Consider the following 18,946-nt stretch of genomic DNA (forward strand, 5'->3'; position numbering starts at 1 on the left):
ACACTTGCTAGCTGTGTGAACCTGGGCAAGTCACTTAACCTTGCTTGCTTCAGTTTCCTCATCTCTGAAATTAGCTGGAGGAAGAAATGGCAAGCCACTTTAGTATCTTTGCCAAGAAAACTCCAAATGGGCTCACAAAGAGTTGGATGCAAATGAAACAGCTGAACAACAAAAATTGGCTCTTACCATTTTAACCAAGTGCTTAGAGAAGTGCAAACATTCAAAAGCAGTTGAATCAGATAAACAAATAAAAATGATATAAGTAAGGTGAATTTTAGTGTGTACAAGGAAGATTTTGTTATTCTTTTTAGGTAATAGTTCCAGGATCCCAGATAATATTTCTCAGGAATTATGGTTGAAAACATCTCTACCACACTCATGCAGTGAGATATAGGGATGACATAATGTACATCTGCATTGTGCTAGGTCATGATGATATTGCTAAAGTTAACCTGTGAGCTTAATGTTGGCAAGATGCCTTCTTCGTCTGTTGCCCTATAAAGCAAGTGATCAGTGACTGAGGGAACCCATTTTGGGGATTTGAGTAATGCATAGAGGAATGCATGTACCTGCCTTAATCAGCCCCCATCAAGGCGTGGGGAGAATCTTCATGTCAGTCCTTGCAAGAAGGGTTGTTAGGGAGTGCCGTAGGAGTTGGTGCTCCCATTATTAGCAAATTTCTTTTGAGAAGACTAGACTAGAATAAAGTAAGCTTATTTCACCCCTTATTATGACTCCATTCCTGTCTTCCTGTCTGATCGGATCAAAAGTGAACCTGCTAGTGAGAGAGGTGCTAGAAACCCTCCTGTGTCTCCTACCTGAGAAATAGTGTAGTCGATGTGTTCACTTGTCTAACAAATGGGCTGAAAATTTAACATTGGAGAGTAGAGAGAATTGTTCAGTGACCTGTATTGGGGCTATAATGTTTGTATTCGTATTATAGCTTTGTGATAGTAGTCAATAGTCCAAATCTAGGTCACTCCACACCTCAGTTTGTTAGGGACAGTAAAGCATTTCTAAAGGAAACAGAAATAAGTTTTCAATGGGAAAAAAAGGATTTGCAGTGGAGATGACTCTTGTTGGGAGGTAAGAGAGCGGAAGTGTTACAAAAAGGAGAGAGGGAAGGAAAAGGACTGAGTTAAGCTTAAAGGTCAAAAACAGATTTAAGACTCCTCCTGAAAAAGTCAGAGCTGGATGTTTTGAGGAAAAAGAAAGCTATTTAACTGGGTTTGAGTTCTAACTTTATTTCTTACTATGCTGATTAGTAGAAGAGAGACTGTATGTTCTTCCCTGTAATTCACCAAAGAATAATAGAGACAGAAACTATCAGGTCATACAGTGAGGGTCAGTGGAAGAAGAAAAGAGAATTCTGCCTAAGAATATGAAAACTTTTAGCCATTCCTTTCTTCCCTCAGAAACACCTCAGCAAAGGTGAAAAAAAGAGCTCCAGATGAAGAAAAAAATTGATAAAAACAAAAAAGAAATAGCCCTAAAGTGTTTGGTGTCAAAATACACTAAAATCAACTAAGAAATCCATGGTTGTTGTTCTTTTGTCCTTCATTCTTGTGATAGGTCAACAATACCCACACATGATTTAATGGTTACTGTTACGGCCCTGATGGCTTAGAGTGAATATAAACAGTAATTGTTTGTACTTTGGCTTTAAACCCAGAGGGTTTTCCCCTCCCACCTTGCTCTTTTTTTTTTCTTTTTGGATTAAAAGGGCCATCCCTTGGCTGACATCTTAAACAGCCCTAATCATTGACCTGGCATTGTTGCCTCAGTCAAAGTGAAAACTTGGAAAGACCTTAACTTAACAAGCCACGGTCTTCCACTGCATCCTGGGCCATATCCAGTTGTCCTGATCTATATTTTTCACTGGACCCAGATGGCTTCAGAGGAGAAAGTAAGACCAGTGACATTGCACAACTCTGCCTCACTTGAATCCAATTCACTTGCAAGTCAAGACATCACCTTCCTGGTGTCCTCTTCAAAAACAAAGGACAAACAACAACAACAAATAGCAGAAATTGGATGTTTTCCTTTTTATGATCACTTCTGTTCTTACTTGATTAGTTTTGGTTAGGAATTTTGCCTATAAATAGACAAGAAAGGAGTCTCGTTCAATTTTCCTCTAATTTTGTTATGATGAGGTGACATAGTATCACAAGATTGAGACCTTAGCTTAGAAATCATGAAATATAATTCCCTCACTTTGCAGGTGAGGGAATTGAGCCCCAGAACCCTGAAGTGACTTGTCCAGTACCATACAGATGGCAAGAGCACTGGATTGGAGGCCAGAAAAAAAAAACTGGGTTTGAGTTCTAACTTTGTTTCTTACTATGCTGGTTAGTAGAAGAGAGACTATATGTTCTTCCTTGTGATTCACCAATTTTATAAAAGGATCACATCCTCCCCTGACTGTGGCTCTTCTATTGAACCTGACCCCCTACTCTACTAAACCCTAAGGAGTGGTGGGAAATGCTGGAGCAAAAAATTTTTCCCCCTTCTTCCATTAGAGTTCTGATAATATATTTAAGGAGAAATAAGGGCTGATATTTTAATACTTACAGGGCCAGAAAAGTTTTTCTATCATGTTTTAGTTTTAAAAATCGAAGCCTTGCTATTGCCCAGACTTGTCGTCTCCACAGAGCCATGGGACTGAGTGTCACCTTACTCCTTCCAGGTAGTGAAGAGAGAGGCTGGTCAAGTTCAACAAAGTCTTCAGAGTTTCTTCTCACTTCTGCTTGAGCCTGTACCCAATTGCCAAAATCTGTAGGCAAGTTGAGAAAGAGACAAAACAAAATAAGCTACTTGTAAGATGCTATTCTAAATCCATCAGTTTTCTTTTTTGAGGATATCGAAAAAGCCCTAGAATCTTCATGGTCATGACATAAAGCACAGAACAAATTATGTCAATAAGGCAGCTAGGTGGCACAGTGGAGAGAATGGGGAACTTAGAGTCAGGAAGATCTAAGTTCAGACTCTTACTAACCACGTGACCTTGGGACAGTCACTTAACCTCCCTCAACCTTCCCCATCTATAAGACACATTAATAAAACATATCTCATAGGATTGTTGTAAGGACTAAATGAGAACACATATAAAGCATTCTGCATACCTTAAATAGCTATCTAAATGTTAGCTGACTTCATGTTCAAACATTTAGTGCCTTAAAAAACACAAATCCAAGAGAGAATGTGAGGCATAGAGGAAACTAAAAAACTTAAATGAGATAAAGGAACTTACTTTTGAGGAAGGAAAAATAAGACATGTACATAGACACTATAGTTTTTTGTAATTTTTTTGTAATTCCATAAACTATTTGTGGTCAAAAAATCCAAACGCTGAGCAAAATTAAATTAAATTATTCCTGAAGAATAAGGATAATTGTTTGAGAGTTTGTCTTTGAGAAATACTTTTATTCTTTCAAGTCATTTGAAAATGTATTTACCTAAAGCAGGAGTTCTTAACCTTTTTTGTTTCATTGGCTACTTTGGCAGTGCGGTGAAGCCTACAGACCCTTTCTCAGGATATTTTTAAATTCATAAAATAAAAACATAAGAATATAAAGGAAACCAAGTTTGTTAAAATAAAGTCACCAAAATATTAAAAATGAACAAATAAAGAAAATCAAGTTCACAGATCCAAGGCTAAGTAAAAGAGTATCTATTTTTGGTTTGGATTTTTTTGTTTGTTTTTGTTCATGAGTACAGATCTATAACTAGGAGTGCTTTTGCTTGTAGAAAAACTTTTAATTGTGCATTGGAGTGGGGTGTTGCCAACTGTAGTTGGCACTGCCAATTCTCCCAGAGAATTCTGCCTACCTTGATGATTGTATGGGAAAATGGGCCTGGAGAAAGAGACACAGAAGCAATGGAACACTGAGGGTGTTAGCTTGGGGGATTGGGAAAGGGATTACCTGCATTTCAGTTATACCAGTGAAAGATCATGAGATGAGGTAGGATGTTATGATGGTGGTTGTTGTAGGGGATTAAGCAGGCACTAGGTCAAAGACATTTATTAATTCAGGGTCTGATCTTATTCATTAACTATGTTTTATTTATTGTTAACCTCCAGGTCCTCAAGCACAGTGAGTTGGCACAGGTTCAAAGAATATTAGTTAAATTAAACTAATTAATTAAATAATAATTAAACTGCATTAGCAGTATAGACAACTTCTTATATAGTATTATTAAAAGGACTCAAGAATTGTATCTCTCACAAACATATCTCTGGAGACACATTTGCTATAATTTGTGAAATGACACCTCTAAGTTATTCCTTTGGGAAAAATCTTTACATACTATGAAAATTAAATTATATCTGGTGAAAAAATTTGTAAATAATTTATAGCTAACATACATATTAACATACGAATTTAATAATGATTCTGAAAGTATAAGTAGCTATACAAGTTTCAATTTTTTAACAGACTGCAAAGAAAAAAATAAGTTCACAGAATGAACATAGAACCTTGGCTGTGGGGCCATTGCCAGCCAAGACATAATCATTGGCTCATACATTTCAAGTGATAATTTTATTGTTAATTTCCAGCATTTTTATTTACCTGTTTCATCAGTTGCTGTTTTTCCTTCTAGTTTTAGGAATACTTCGTTCAGAGTTGTCATAGAAACACCATAATGCACAATACCTTGGCCATTATAACTATCAATATCTCTGTAAAGGTCTAAAGAACACATCAAAATATTAAAATTATAAGAATTATTACTTAGATTGATAGTAAATATATTGCTAGACAGACAGACAGAAAGAACAGTCTCAGAATTATCCTCAACTCATCTTTCTCCCCTACCCCATTTGTCTAATTAGATCTTACTATTTCTGTCTCTACAACATCTCTCCCATCTGACCCTTCTTTATATTCACATGGCCATTACCTTAGTTCAAATAATCCTTTCCTCTCACCAGGACAATTGCAGTGATCTTCTAGTGCTTTGCCTCATTTTTCTCCCCATTCCAATATGTCTTCAACACAGGTGCCAAAATGAGCCTCCAATGCCAACCTGTTGCTCGTGGGATAAAATATAAACTCTTCTACTTGGCTTTTAAATCCCTTCATAAGCTGTCCCCAAACTATCTTTCTCTCCTCATTATACTTTACTCCACTTCTTACACTTTGTGATCCAACCAGACTGACGTCTCTGTTCTTCATACTGTGTTCTTTTTTCTTATCCTGTACCTTGCACTGACATGATTAGAACACATTCCCTCCTTACCTCATAGAATCTCTCCCCTCCTTCAAGACACTGCTCATGCACCACCTTTTACACAAAGCCTTTCCTGATCATCTCAATTTCTAATTCTCTCCCTACCTCTTATTTTAGAACAAATAGTGAGCCCCCCCAGAAAAAAACTTACACTTGAAATGAACTCCTTGATAATTAGAATAATAGAAAACAATGATTCCATGAGACAAGAATTGGTAGGGGACAAAAAGCTCAAATATGGATAAATAGAAGAAAACATAAAATATGTGCTATGAAAAAAAACTGACCAGGAAAACAGGTCAAAGAAATAATCTAATAATAATCAGACCACCAGAAATTAGTGTCCTTAAAAAAAGGCCTGGATATCATATTTCGATAAATCATTAGTGAAAACTATTCAAATATATTAGAACCAGAGAGCAAAGTGAAACTAGAAAGAATCCAGCAGTCACCTCCAGAAAGAATTATCAAAATGAAAACTCTCAGTAATGTCATAGCCCAAACCCAGAACATCTAGGCCCAAGGAACAAATGCTCCAAGTTGTGAAAATTAAAAAGATCAAATACCAAGGAACCACAGTTTTGATCACAAAACGTTGGCAGCTACCATGATAAAGAATAGGAGAACTAGAAGCACAATATTCCAAAAAACAAAAGTTAAGGCCTTATAACCAAAATATCTGTCAAAACTGAATGTAAAAGTGCAGAAAGAATAAGGAGATTTAATGAAATGGAAGATTTTTCAGACCTTGATGAAAAGGCCACAACTAAATAGAAATAGAAGTGGAGCTTAAATTTCTCTCTCTCTACATACAGAATTTACAATTCTAAATCAGATAGCTTTCTGACAGTGTAATTCACTGCAATTCAATAGGAAGCTTGAAAGACAGACTAAATATCTGTAGTCCTTAATTAAATGATGATGTATTCCAAAAGAGTTTGGCCCCTGGAAACTGACTCTTTAAATTGAAAGTTCTCTTTCCTTATGTAGGGAAAAATCAAACTTTTCCCTAGTCTGATGAGGTAGAACTAAAAGATGGAAGAGCCCAAGTGGCACCACTTCAATGGAGGACTTCAGTTGAGGCCCCAACAAGAGGTGAGAAAGATAGTTTAGGCATAGCAAAGGCCAGACACAATACCCAGGTTCCAGATAGTGTAGACCAAGCTGGAAAAAAACACACAATGACACTACTGGAAGACATTCTACGTAGTAAGTTACCTGGAAATTTATCCATCCTTTCAAAGGGCAAAGTATACACAAGCTTTTCTTCACTTTCTTCCCTTAATTTGGCATCAGGGATGTGATGTTTAACAAGAGATGTTATTGTCTCTGAGTCACAGTTTTCATTCCTGTGCAAACTGATGGTTTTGTTAAAACAAAAAAGCAATTTGTTAATATTGTGTACTTACCACCACAACCTTGAAAAAAAGAATTTAATGTCTATTTGTATATATCATTTTACTAGGTTTTATGAATGATACAAATAAAATGTCCTTGTCACCGATTTAGAGAAATCTATAACCTATTTTTCAGATTTATTGACATACAAATCACAGCCATGTGACATAATCCCATTCTTAGAAGGGGGTTTAGAAATCATTCAGTTCAACCTTCACCCCCACCCCCATCTTCCTTATGCTTACAGGACTCTTCCCACTCAGTATTATTATCCTTTTAGAGTTAAATCTTTGATCAACTGACTCTATGATCCTGTATAGGTATTCATTAAGTATTTTATGAAACATGAATGTTGCCTGATAATTTGGGGTAAAAAAGAATGTCCTTTCTTCTCTTCCCTATGTACCACTCGAATTCCTTTTGATCTTTCAAAATCCAACTGAAATGCTACTTCCTTCACAAAGCCTTCTCTGGTTGCATCCACTTGGAGCAAAGAATCTACTGTCATTCACATAGCAGTTTATTTTGTATTTTTATAATGTAATTATGTTTTTAAAAATTGAAAATTTTTTAGTTAACTTATTATGCAAACTACCAACATATTTCCACTTGAGTCTTCACAAAGATACAATCCCTGAAAACAATTAAGTAAAACAACATAAAAAAGTGATTATGAAATTTTGTAGTAAAGGAGCTGAGAGGCAGTGTGCATGTCCAGATATCCCTCACCAGAATTAGACAAGAAATACACCAAAGAAACTTAAAAGAAAAACTCCAACAACTAATAGTGAAAATAAGAAAAGAAATTCCCTGAATGGATCAAAGAATTTCTCAGAAAGGGAGAGGCAAGCAGTGCAGAGAGACTGAGGAAATGCACAAGCAAATACAAATTAATAATATAATAAAGAAACCCATAATATGACAAAAATGATTATGAGATAAAAGAATTGGATTATGGTATGGGAACTGTAATTAAAGCTGTGAATGAAAAAAATCTCTAAAGGAGAATAGGTAGCATAGAGCAGAAGCTGGAAAACATGGAAAGCAGTAGACACCTTGAAAAAAAAAGAAATGGATAAGAAAGCACCTAAATATTCAATGATATAAGAAGAAGCAGAGTACAATGAATAGAGGGAAACTGGAAGAATATAAGAGATAGCTACCATCAAAAATGACTGACCTGGAGAACAGGTTGTGGAAAGAATCTAAGAACCTTCCATTTACCAAGAGAACATGATAAAACCAGGAATTTGAATAACCTATTGAGGAAATCCTAAAATAAAATTGCTGAGTTGTATTGAACCCAAAGGCAAAATATAAATTTATATATTACTCAGTCACCACCAGAAAGGAATCCTAGACATATCTCATCAAAAAATATGGTCATCAAGCTCCAGAATCACCAGACTGAATAGAAAATATTGCAAATGAATAAGAGACAGATTGTACAGTAAGGGACACTAGTCAGATACAAAGAGCACTATGTACTGGCTACCTCCCTACTGACTAGAGGCAGGCCTACAGACATGTCCATGTTTCCATCATACTCAAAAAACTCTCACTTGATCCAACCATCTCTGCTAATTATTACCCTATATTTCTATTCAGTTTTATGACTAAACTCCTTGAGAGGACTATCTAAAGTAGATGCCCCCACTTTTCCCTTCATTCTGTTTTTAACTCTTCATAGTCTGGCCTCTGACCTCATCATTTCACTGAAAGTGATCCCTCCAAGGTAACATTACTTACATTAGTGACATTAGAAATCATTAGATTTCTTAATTGACCTCAATTTTTATCCATCTTGATCTTTCTGTAGCATTTGATATTATCAATTACCCTATTCTTGATACTCTCTTATCTCCAGGTTTTCATGATGCTTCTCTCTCCTGGTTTCCCTCCAAACTGTCTGACCACTCCTCTGTCTCCTTTGCTAGATATTCATCCATCTCATACCCACCAACCGTAGGAGACCCACAAAGCTCCTTTCCAGGTTCTCTTCTCTTCTCCCTCTATATTATTTTACTTGATGATCTCATCAGCACCCAGAGTTTCAATAATTATCTTTATGCAGATGATTCTAAGATCTACTTACCCAGTGCTAACTTCCAGACTGACTTCCAGCCTCACATCTTCAACTGCCATCTCAAGACATCTCAAACTGAATGTTTCATAGACATCCTAAATTCAAAATGTCTAAAACTAAACTCATTGTCTTTTCCCTAAAACTCTCCCTTGTCCCTAATTCCCTTTTTACTGTTGAGAGTACTACCATCCTCCCATGCTCACAACCTAGAAATCATCCTCAACTCCTCATCCCCCCACCCAATCAATTGTCAAGTCATCATTTCTACTTTCACAAAATCACTTGCAAATGCTCCCTTCTCTCCTCTGACATTGAAATCAACCTGATGCAGGCCCTCAAAGCTGGTGTGCTGTAATAACCTGTTGGTTGGTCTCCCTGCTTCAAGTCTCTTCACATTCAAATCCATCCTTCATTCCACTGTCAAAGTGATCTTTCTGAAGCAGAGGGCTGTATATATCATTGCTTCCCCCTTCCTTTTTTTCACCTCCCTGCCTTACAATTCAATAAATTCCAATGGCTCCCTATTACTTCCAGAATCAAATAAAAAGTTTTCTGTCTGGTTTTGAAAGTCTATCATAGTCTGCCTCCTTCCTACCTTTCCAGTCTTCTTACACCTTACTCCCCTTCAATCTTCTTGTTCCTCGTACTTGACGTCACATCTCTTAAGAACATTTTCACTTGTTATTCTCTATGCCTAGAGTGCTGGCCTTTCTTGTCTCTGCTTTCTGGCTTCCCTGGCTCTCTTCCAATCACAGATGATGTCTTACCTACTGCAAGAAGATTTTCTTGGGCCTCCTTAATCTTAGGGCCTCCCCTCTGAGATTACCCTTAATTTATTCTAAATATATAACGTTTACTCTTTTATTGTGTTCAATTCAAGATTACATCCTTTAAGTTTCACTTACTTGGCCAATTTACACGGCAGATTTCCTGCCCAGTTCTGAAATCTTATCATGAAAAAACAAAAGTTTGTGACCTTGCTGAAAGATAATAATATGGGGGAAATTGTCATTACTTTGAAAAAAGTCACATTCTACTTTTTTTTAATTTCTTTTCCTCACTGAATACTCTTAAGTAATTTAAAATGGTCTGTGTTCATGTGAATTTTTCTTTCTTGGATGCTTTCAAAAGTCTCTCCTTTAGCATGATACTCCAGAAACTGGTAACTACATTTCTTAGTCTGTTAAAGTTAGTGTTCTCTGAATTCTGTCTTTTTGAACTTTGTCCTTTGTTTCCAACATGTTTAAGCAATTTTCTTACATGATTTCCTAGAATATGGCATTCAGATTCTTTGTTTCTTCACATTTTGTTCTTGGAGATTAATAATATTTAGATTGTCTTAACTAATTTTGGCTTATAGAAATATGAGATGTTTTGGGTTTTTTGACTTTTTAACCAGTTTTATCATATTTTGATTTGTTCTGTTGTGGGGTTTTTTTGTGTCAACATTGTTTTGTGTATGAGCTATGTTACTTGTACGAGAGTCCGTTATTTCATTTAGCTTTTTCATTGTGCTTTCTTTGTCAATGCTTAAGCTTGTAATCTTGAATTCTTCCTTCAAATATCTTACTTCTGTTCTAACTTTACTTTTTTTCCTTTAGGGTTTTTTTTTTGCAAGATTTTCCCAGTGAGAATTTCTTTTCTTTTCTTTGTTTTTCTTTTGTATTTTTTCATATATGTATATGTGTATAAATATGTATATGTGTGTGTATATACACAAAAGTAATATTTTTCCACATTTGTCATTGTCTTCATGTGATATGGATCTGGTATTTACTCATAGACTTGCTCTCTATCACCTGGCTAATTGTTTCTACCTTACTCCACATAGTTCTGTAAGAACATCTATACCACCCCTCCCCACCCCTACTCCAACTAGCTTCAAAGTTCCATGTGAGCAAGGTATCTTATCTAAGTCTTATGTCTTATCTAAACCTAAATCAGTGCTGTACACATAGTAGGTGCCCAAAGAATGTGCCTTATTTAGAATTCACTTGCTTATACTTTTTTGTTATAGCAGTATGGCCAGTATATATTCCCATAGATTTTTTCCAAAATGCTATACCTTAAATGATATCCAATCCCCCATTTCTTCTTCAGAAACAGAGAAGAACCTGCACACTTCAACTGTCCATTGGACATAAATACTTTCCTATCTGAGAAGAAAGAAGTGAATGAGAAAGTAAGTTAGGATCTTTTCCATTTACTTTAAAGAAACAATAATGAGCTAGGTGATTCACTGACATGCTGATATATAATGGACTATGTGGTCTCACTGCATTTAATGTAAAAATTAAAATTTAAAATTCAGGATTTAAGTAGGCAGTCATTGAAACTGATGTATTCAATGTTTGGTTATGACTTCTTGGCTGTTTCTATGTCTTCTATAACCTTTTGCTGTTGTTGTTTCATCAAAATTGTTTTGGAGAACAGACCTTAAACTTAGCAAATAACTTCATTTTTCAAATGAATACATATCAGTGTGTCCCGGGTTTTTTAATAGCTCAAATATAAAGTCTGACAGCTCTGGGGAAAATAAAACATTCCCATCTAGTGTAGCCTGTCAAGAATATTTACAATAAATTATTTGCCTTGTTACAGTGGGAGCAGTATTCACTGAGATTCGAAGTGCTACCATAAAGTAGACACACAATGTGTAGAAATAATTGTAACACCAGGCATGTCTCCTACACCCTGCCAATCCCAGATTCTTTTGATGTCTTTCATTTCAGTTCTCAGTTCAGTTCTCAGTTCACCTTAGGTGAGACTAACTGCTCACACAAATTCTTAATATGAGAACAATAGGAAAGCAACTCACCAGCCAGTATATCAGCCTCATCCATGAACTGTGTACTCAAGAGGATCCCTTTTTCTGATTTATGTTCTTTTAGGAGATCCCATACTTGATGCCTTGAAAAGGGATCCAATCCAGCAGTTGGTTCATCCAGCAACAAAACCTGTGGGGGTTAAAAAGCACTTTCCCATTCCAAGTGAAGTTTTTTCAGAGACACAGAAATTATGAAACATGTTTTTCAGTTGGACTTTTAATTTTTAAATTGCATTTTCATATAGTTTCTACCTTATCTATATTTAATAAAAAGAAGAGCATGAACTTGTAGCAATAGCATTAGATTCTTCTATGAATCATCTGCAATTGCAACTTTTCTTACTTGAGGATCTCCTAAAATGGCCACCGCAAAGGTCAGCTTCCTTTTTTGTCCACCACTTAGGTTTTTTGCAACGGTGTCTTGAATGTTTTTCATTTCCAATTCCATAACAACTCTTTGTACCTAATCAAAAGAGTAGACCAAATTTGAAAACCAGAGACTCCTTGGCTTAAGCTGTTTTCTTTATGCTCACCATTAAACGTGGAAAAACTTTTTGTTGGACTTTCTTGCCCAAACTTATCATAATTTAATTGCAGATGGATATTTGGGCAGAAATAGAATCAGCTTTCCTTATATGAATAGTTTCCATCTCCATCATACCAAGCCTAACATGCTCCTACCTCTTGTTCCACCTTCTGTGGCTGAATCCCTTTAATTTCAGCAAATAGCCTGAGGTTTTCTTTCATGGTGAGGAAGTCAAATTGTACATTGAATTGTGGACAAACACCAATTATCTTTCTGATTTCTTCCAAATCTGCCTTGTCCAACAGTTTGTTGTCATAGATGGTAGCTGAGCCTATAAGTAGAAGTTTAAACAGAGATAAGGGTAGGGGGCAGAGAAGGGAATAAGCATTTAAATAACACCTAGTATGTACCAGGCACTATACTAAGTTCTTTTTACAAATATTTTCTCATTGAATAACATAAAAATACTTTGTCAGTCTGGCGTTTGTTCATGGGGAGAGGCATGGAGGAGAGGGATGGAGAAGGGGGGTGGAGATCTCTTACTACATATATTCTATGAAGAAGAGATGTGCTATTTTTCAAATAGCACAGGAAGGGGCAGCTAGGTGGTGCAGTGGATAGAGCACTGGCCTTGAAGTCAGGAGGACCTGAGTTCAAATCCAGCCTCAAACCAAACACTTGACACTTACTAGCTATGTGACTCTGAGCAAGTCACTTAACCCCAGTTGCCTAACCAAAAAAAAAAAATTAGCACAAGAAAGCTTTTCTATGTTACCCTCAAGGATAATCTCATCAGTCAAGCATTCTTATGATTGGTATGTGATTGATGATATTTTCTTGGCCATCATTTTTTGGCTATAGTAATATTTTTTTCCTTTTTTTCCCCCCAGAATCTTTCTTCTTTTAGATAACTTGAAAACTCATGCCACAAAGCCTTTGATTTTTTTGTTCTTGTTGCCAGCAGCATTGATTTCTTTTCATGTAATTATCCTGATCTAAATCTTCTCGTCAACTTCATCCTAAAAAGCTGACCAGATTCTTCCTGATTAAGCCTTGAATGACCTGATAGTAGAATTAGTGCAGTGTAGTCATTAGAGTTCTGGGTTTGGGGTAAGGATTGCCTGGGTTCAATGTCCCTGTCATTTACTACACAGATGACCTTGAGCACTTGTCCAAAGATTTAAAGTCCAGGTGCCTCAGGCAGCTTCCTTAGATTTATCTACTATGGCATAGATAGATTGTGATTTATTGACAAAATCACATGTAAAGAAATATAAGAATGCACATGTCTTAATAATAATTGATGGCCCTACTAAGAATCCCCCTGAGGGGATTAGGGTTAGGGTTAGCTCAGAGTGAACACTCTCAGACTACACTAATTTTATGGAGAATCATCAAAAGATAATAGGAACCAATGATTCTTTATGAAGCCTTTTGTGATCATTGACAAATATGAGGTTCCCTCTCCAAATTACTTGTGTCTCACTCTTAATGCCATCCCAACACCTAGCTTGGTCCACCTCCATCTTATCCCCCACCTGAGTTGTGCAGAGACCCCACAGTTTTTCTGATATGGACTTCTGTGCTTCAGATGCTTTGTGTAGGGCTATTTCTACCAAGTCATGCAACCTCTTCACATACATATTTTGAATGCAAAACAACCTTTTGTACACTTTGCCTTGGGGAAATTAATTTCTCACCTTCTGTTGGAACAATCAGTCCACTAAGGATATTTAGCAGTGTTGATTTTCCTGCTCCACTGTGACCAAGTATTGCAGTGATCTGGCCTTCATAGATGTCCAATTGCAAACCTAGTGGTAAAATGAAAATATCTTATTTTTAGGCTGAAATACTAAAACTAAGCATATCATTATGTTGAGGTTTGGGAGTTTAGGGGTGGTGGAACCCCAAAATCATGACACACAGGTCCTGCTTGAAAGAATTCAACCACAGCCTTCTTTCAGCCAAAGACAAGGTTTATTAGAACATCTGCCATATTGGCCAGACTCTTAGGAATCTTAAAGTTAGGGGGCTATTGGCTAGATTTTAAGAATCTGAGCACCTTAATGGAGACAAGATGGACCTTATATACAGAAAGACTGTGGGAGAGATCCAGGAGTGGCCAAGTAGTCTGAGGGACTGTGTGGTAATAGAATGCCAGGGACCTGGACCACCTGGCCAAGGGAGAATAGAGCATAGCTAGGATTAAGGATGGGAAGTGGCCAGGGGCCATAGGGAGATAAGACAATGGAGGGCTAGGCTAGGTTAAATATAACAGAGAATTGAGAGATTAGGCATAGCCACAATGAAAAGCCAGGATTATAACCTCAGGTGAACCAGAGATTTGGCCCTGTGAGAACACCCAGAGTTTTTCTTTTCTGGGTCCAGATCCAACCCATCAAGTTTATTCTCAGGAAAAATTCAGAATGAGAATATAAATTTGTTTAGTGCCCAGCTCTAATAATCAATTATTTTGTGATGTTTTCATAGTCACTGAGAGTAAAAGGAGTAAGCAGCTTAGATAACATCACGTATTTCTTCTAAAGATGAACATATGCTTCAAGGGGATGCAACAAATGTTTGCACTCACTGATAAATCAATGAGAAATTGCTGGAGGAGGAGGTATGATCATTTGAATCACTACATTTGACTTGCTGAAGACAACATGTTAAAAAGCATGGAAGCAAGCACACAGCCCTACTTCACTCCATTGGTGACTGAGAAAGCATAAGAGCATCATTATCCAAAAGCCATGCAAATATGCCATTATGAAACTGGCATACAATACTGATGAACTTCTCTGGGCAATGTCAAAAGCCTCTATCAGATTGATGAATATTGTATACAGGCCTCTGTTCTGCTCCTGGCATTTCTCCTAGAGTTGTCAGGCAGCAAACACCACATCAACCGCGCCTTCACCCTTTCTGAAGCCACACTGGCTTTCAGGTAGATGACCATCTGTCAGGTGAAGGATCAGCCTATTAAGGAAGACTCTGGCAAGAATTTTGCCAACAATGACCAAGAAAGACTTCCCTGTGATTGTCACAGGACAATTTATTTCCTTTTCTTTTATAGAGATGGATAATGGAGACATTCTTGAACTCTTGGGGGATAAACTCATCTTGCCATATGTAACACAGAAGATTTCAGTCAACTTTTGTATAAGCAGTGGACCCCCTGCCTTATAAATCTCTGATGGAATAGAATCAGCACCAGACACTTCACCACATGAGAGGATCTTAATGACATTCAAAACCTCTTCTTCAGTTGGAAGTTTAGCTAGAGAAGTACTGACTTCGACCTGAGCATATGGTCAATGATTTCAGCATTGGTTGAGAACACTGTAAAAGCAAGTATTTAGCCCATCTTCTCTAGGATCATGTCCTTATCACTGATCAGTTTGGCTCCATCAATGCTGAATAGTTGAGATGCACCAGAGATCTTTGACCCATGAATAGTCTTAAGGGCATTATAGAAGTGCTTTGGATTGCTGCTATCAGTATGAAATTGAATTTCATCTGTCTTTTTAGTGAGCCAAGAATCCTATATCTCTCTAAGCTTTGATTGTACTTTACTTTTGATGGAGAAGTTGAACGGAAATAAAACAAATGATGAGCCAGTGATCAGGATCTAGGGAGGGGAACAATGGAGTAGCAATGGAGTGAAAACAGATCACTTCACTTATAGATCACATTCTATGTCTTTCACCACTTTCTTCTTGGTAAAGAAAGGAGTGAAGGCCAGGAGGAAGGCAGGAAAATGTATAAGAGAATATGACATAGGGAAATGTATAATTAATAATCATAATAATTAATATGAATGATATAAACTTGTCCATAAAACAGAAGAAGACAGCACAATGGATTAAAAAGCAGCATCCAAAACATAGTTTGCAAGAAACACACTAGAAATAAAAATACCTACAATTAAAATAAAGGAACAAAATAGAATTCAGGTAAACTCATAAAAGCAAGAGTAACAATATCTCAAACAAGAAACAATAAAACCATCTACCGAAACAAACTCAAGAACTCTATGAACACAATTACAAAACACTCTTCACACAAATAAAATCAGATCTAAATAATTGGAAAAACATCAGTTGCTCATGGGTAGGCCAAGCTAATATAATAAAAATGACAATCCTACCTAAGCTAATTTACTTATTCAGTGCCATACCAATCAAACTACCAAAAAATTATTTTATAGAGTTAGAAAAAATAATAACAAGATTCATTTGGAAGAACAAAAGTTTCAGAATATCAAAGGAATTAATGAAAAGAAATGCAGGGCAAGGTGGCCTAGCAATTCCAGATCTTAAATTGTATTATAAAGCAGCAATCATCAAAACTGCTTGGTACTGGCTAAGAAATAGAGTGGTGGATCAATGGAATAGCTTAAATATTCAAGACACAGTAGTCAATGACTATAGTAATCTATTATTTGATAAACCCAAAGACCCCAGCTTCTGGGATAAGAACCCACTCTTTGAAAAAAACTGCTGGGAAAACTGGAAAAGAGTATGGCAGAAACTAAGCATAGACCCAAATCTCACACCATATACCAAAATAAATGGGTTCATTGACTTACATATAAAGGCTGATACTATAAGCAAACTGGGAGAACAAGGAATAGTTTATCTATCAGATCTATGGAGAACAGAAGAATTCACGACCAAACAGGAGAGAGAGAACATTATGAAAAGCAAAATGGATAATTTTGATTACATGAAATTGAAAAGTTTTTGCACAAACAAAGCCAACGCAACTAAGATTAGAAGGAAGGTAGAAAATTAGGAAAGAATTTTTACAACCAGTCTCTCTGTAAAGTCCTCATTTCTAAAATATATAGAGAATTAAGACAAATTTATAAGAACACAAGCCATTCCCCAATTGATAAATGGTCAAAGGATATAAACAGACAGTTCTCAGATGAAGAAATTAAAGCCATCTATAGTCATATGAAAAAATGCTCTAAATCATTATTGATTAGAGAAATGCAAATCAAAACAACTCTGAGGTACCACATCACACCTATCAGAATGGCCAACATGACAAAACAGGAAAATGATAAATGTTGGAGAAGATGTGGGAAAATTGGAACACTCATGCATTGTTGGTGGAGTTGTGAAATGATCCAACCATTTTGGAGAACAATTTGGAACTATGCCCAAAGGGCTACAAAAATGTGCATACCCTTTGATCCAGCAATAGCACTTCTAGGGCTGTATTCCAAAGAGATCATACAGATGGGAAAGGGCCCCACATGTACAAAAATATTCATAACAGCTCTTTTTGTGGTAGCAAAGAATTGGAAATTGAGAGGATGCCCATCAATTGGGTAATGGCTGAGTAAGCTGTGTATATGAATGTAGTGGAATACTATTGTGCTGTAAGAAATGATGAACAGGTTGACTTCAGAAAAACCTGGAAAGACTTATATGGTCAGATGCTGAGTGAAGTGAGCAGAACCAAGAGAACTTTGTACACAATAACAGCCACATTGTGCGATGACTAATGTTGATAAGCTTAACCCTTCTCAGCATTACAAGGATCTAAGACACCTCCAGAGGCCTCGTGATGGAAAATGCTATCCACATCCAAGGAAAGAACTATAGAAGCTGAATCGCTATCATTTTTTTTCTCTTCTGTTGAGTTTTGTTTCCTCTTTCTGGTGGTTCCTCCTATTGGTTTTAATTTTTACCTACAACTTCACTAATGTGAAAATGTTTAATAGAAATGTAAATGTATAGCCTATATCAGATTGTGTTCTGTCTTGGGAGGGTGGTGGAAGGAAGGGGGAGAAAAATTTTAAACTCAAAAGCATACGGAAGTGATTATTGATAAATCAAAATAAACTAATAAAATTTAAAATTTAAAAAAGAAAAAAGAAACAATAAAACCAGATGTAGGTTAAAGAGGTAAAGGCAGAAATTATATTATACTTAAAAGCATCATAGACAGTGGAATAATATAATAATTAACAAATGTTCATCAAATTGTATAGCACCTAAGTACCTAAAATAAACCCTAATCAAATTATAGGAAGAAATAGGGCATAAAACTATAATAGTTGGAGACTTTAATGTACCTCTTTTCATGCCTACATAAATCCAATCAAAAAAATAAAGTCCCATTTAGGGCTAAAAAAAAATTGGATATGATGGGTCTCAGCAGGGAGGTAGCCAGAAAATAAGGAGAGATTGAAAGTGATAAAGAGAGGGATAAAAGGGACAAGACCCTAGACCAGAAGAGAGGGAATGAGATCCAGTGCACAAATAGGACACAATAGAACACAATTTCATTGGCAAAAAGAAACTACTTTTACTTCAAAAACTGGTTCAGAGTAGGAGAGATTGGGTGAAAATGTCAGGAGAAAGTAACAAAAATGAAGGGCAGAAGAAAAGATGGCCTCAGTTTTCTTAGTAAATATTGAGAATCTCATATGCTATGATACAAAGGGTGGGGCAATGGCATGCTGGTAAATACTTAACAACTAGCTCTCCAAAATATATATATACCAGTAACATACATTTTTGTGTTTTATCTGCCTTAATAACATTTTCTCTATCATTTTCTTAAGTACAGATAATCAAAGAAATAAAAAAAAACCCTGATTTGTAACACTTGCCCATTTCTGAGGTATAAATATTAGCAGTAAAGATTTAATAATAAGTTCTTATTAGCTACCAGTTGGTTCTAGCATACCACTGGGTAAAGGTGACATTGAGGTACTGAGAAGAGAGGAATAGGTATAAAAGCTCCATTGTTGGAGTATGATAGAGAATCAAAAAACAAAAGAACTACCATCAAACTGTGAGACTCAGTTGAAATTAGATAACATGAATATGTAATGGGCACAGAGTAGTTGTTATTT

At 36.3% G+C, this 18,946-nt stretch overlaps 1 protein-coding gene across 1 annotated transcript in view; it reads right to left on the minus strand.

Annotated features, from left to right (window-relative positions):
• The window catches only part of LOC110219296 (ATP-binding cassette sub-family A member 10-like), a 149,849-nt gene that overhangs the window by 101,953 nt on the left and 28,950 nt on the right, over positions 1-18,946 (minus strand). Inside the window, 8 exon segments of the mRNA XM_078155886.1 lie at positions 2,572-2,773; positions 4,572-4,691; positions 6,451-6,590; positions 10,782-10,872; positions 11,535-11,673; positions 11,887-12,006; positions 12,225-12,400; positions 13,770-13,880. Of these exon segments, the coding sequence (XP_078012012.1) occupies positions 2,572-2,773; positions 4,572-4,691; positions 6,451-6,590; positions 10,782-10,872; positions 11,535-11,673; positions 11,887-12,006; positions 12,225-12,400; positions 13,770-13,880 (1,099 nt within the window).

Source organism: Phascolarctos cinereus, unplaced genomic scaffold, assembly GCF_003287225.1.
Source record: "Phascolarctos cinereus isolate Bilbo 61053 unplaced genomic scaffold, phaCin_HiC Scaffold_5;HRSCAF=322, whole genome shotgun sequence".
Lineage (NCBI taxonomy): Eukaryota > Metazoa > Chordata > Mammalia > Diprotodontia > Phascolarctidae > Phascolarctos > Phascolarctos cinereus.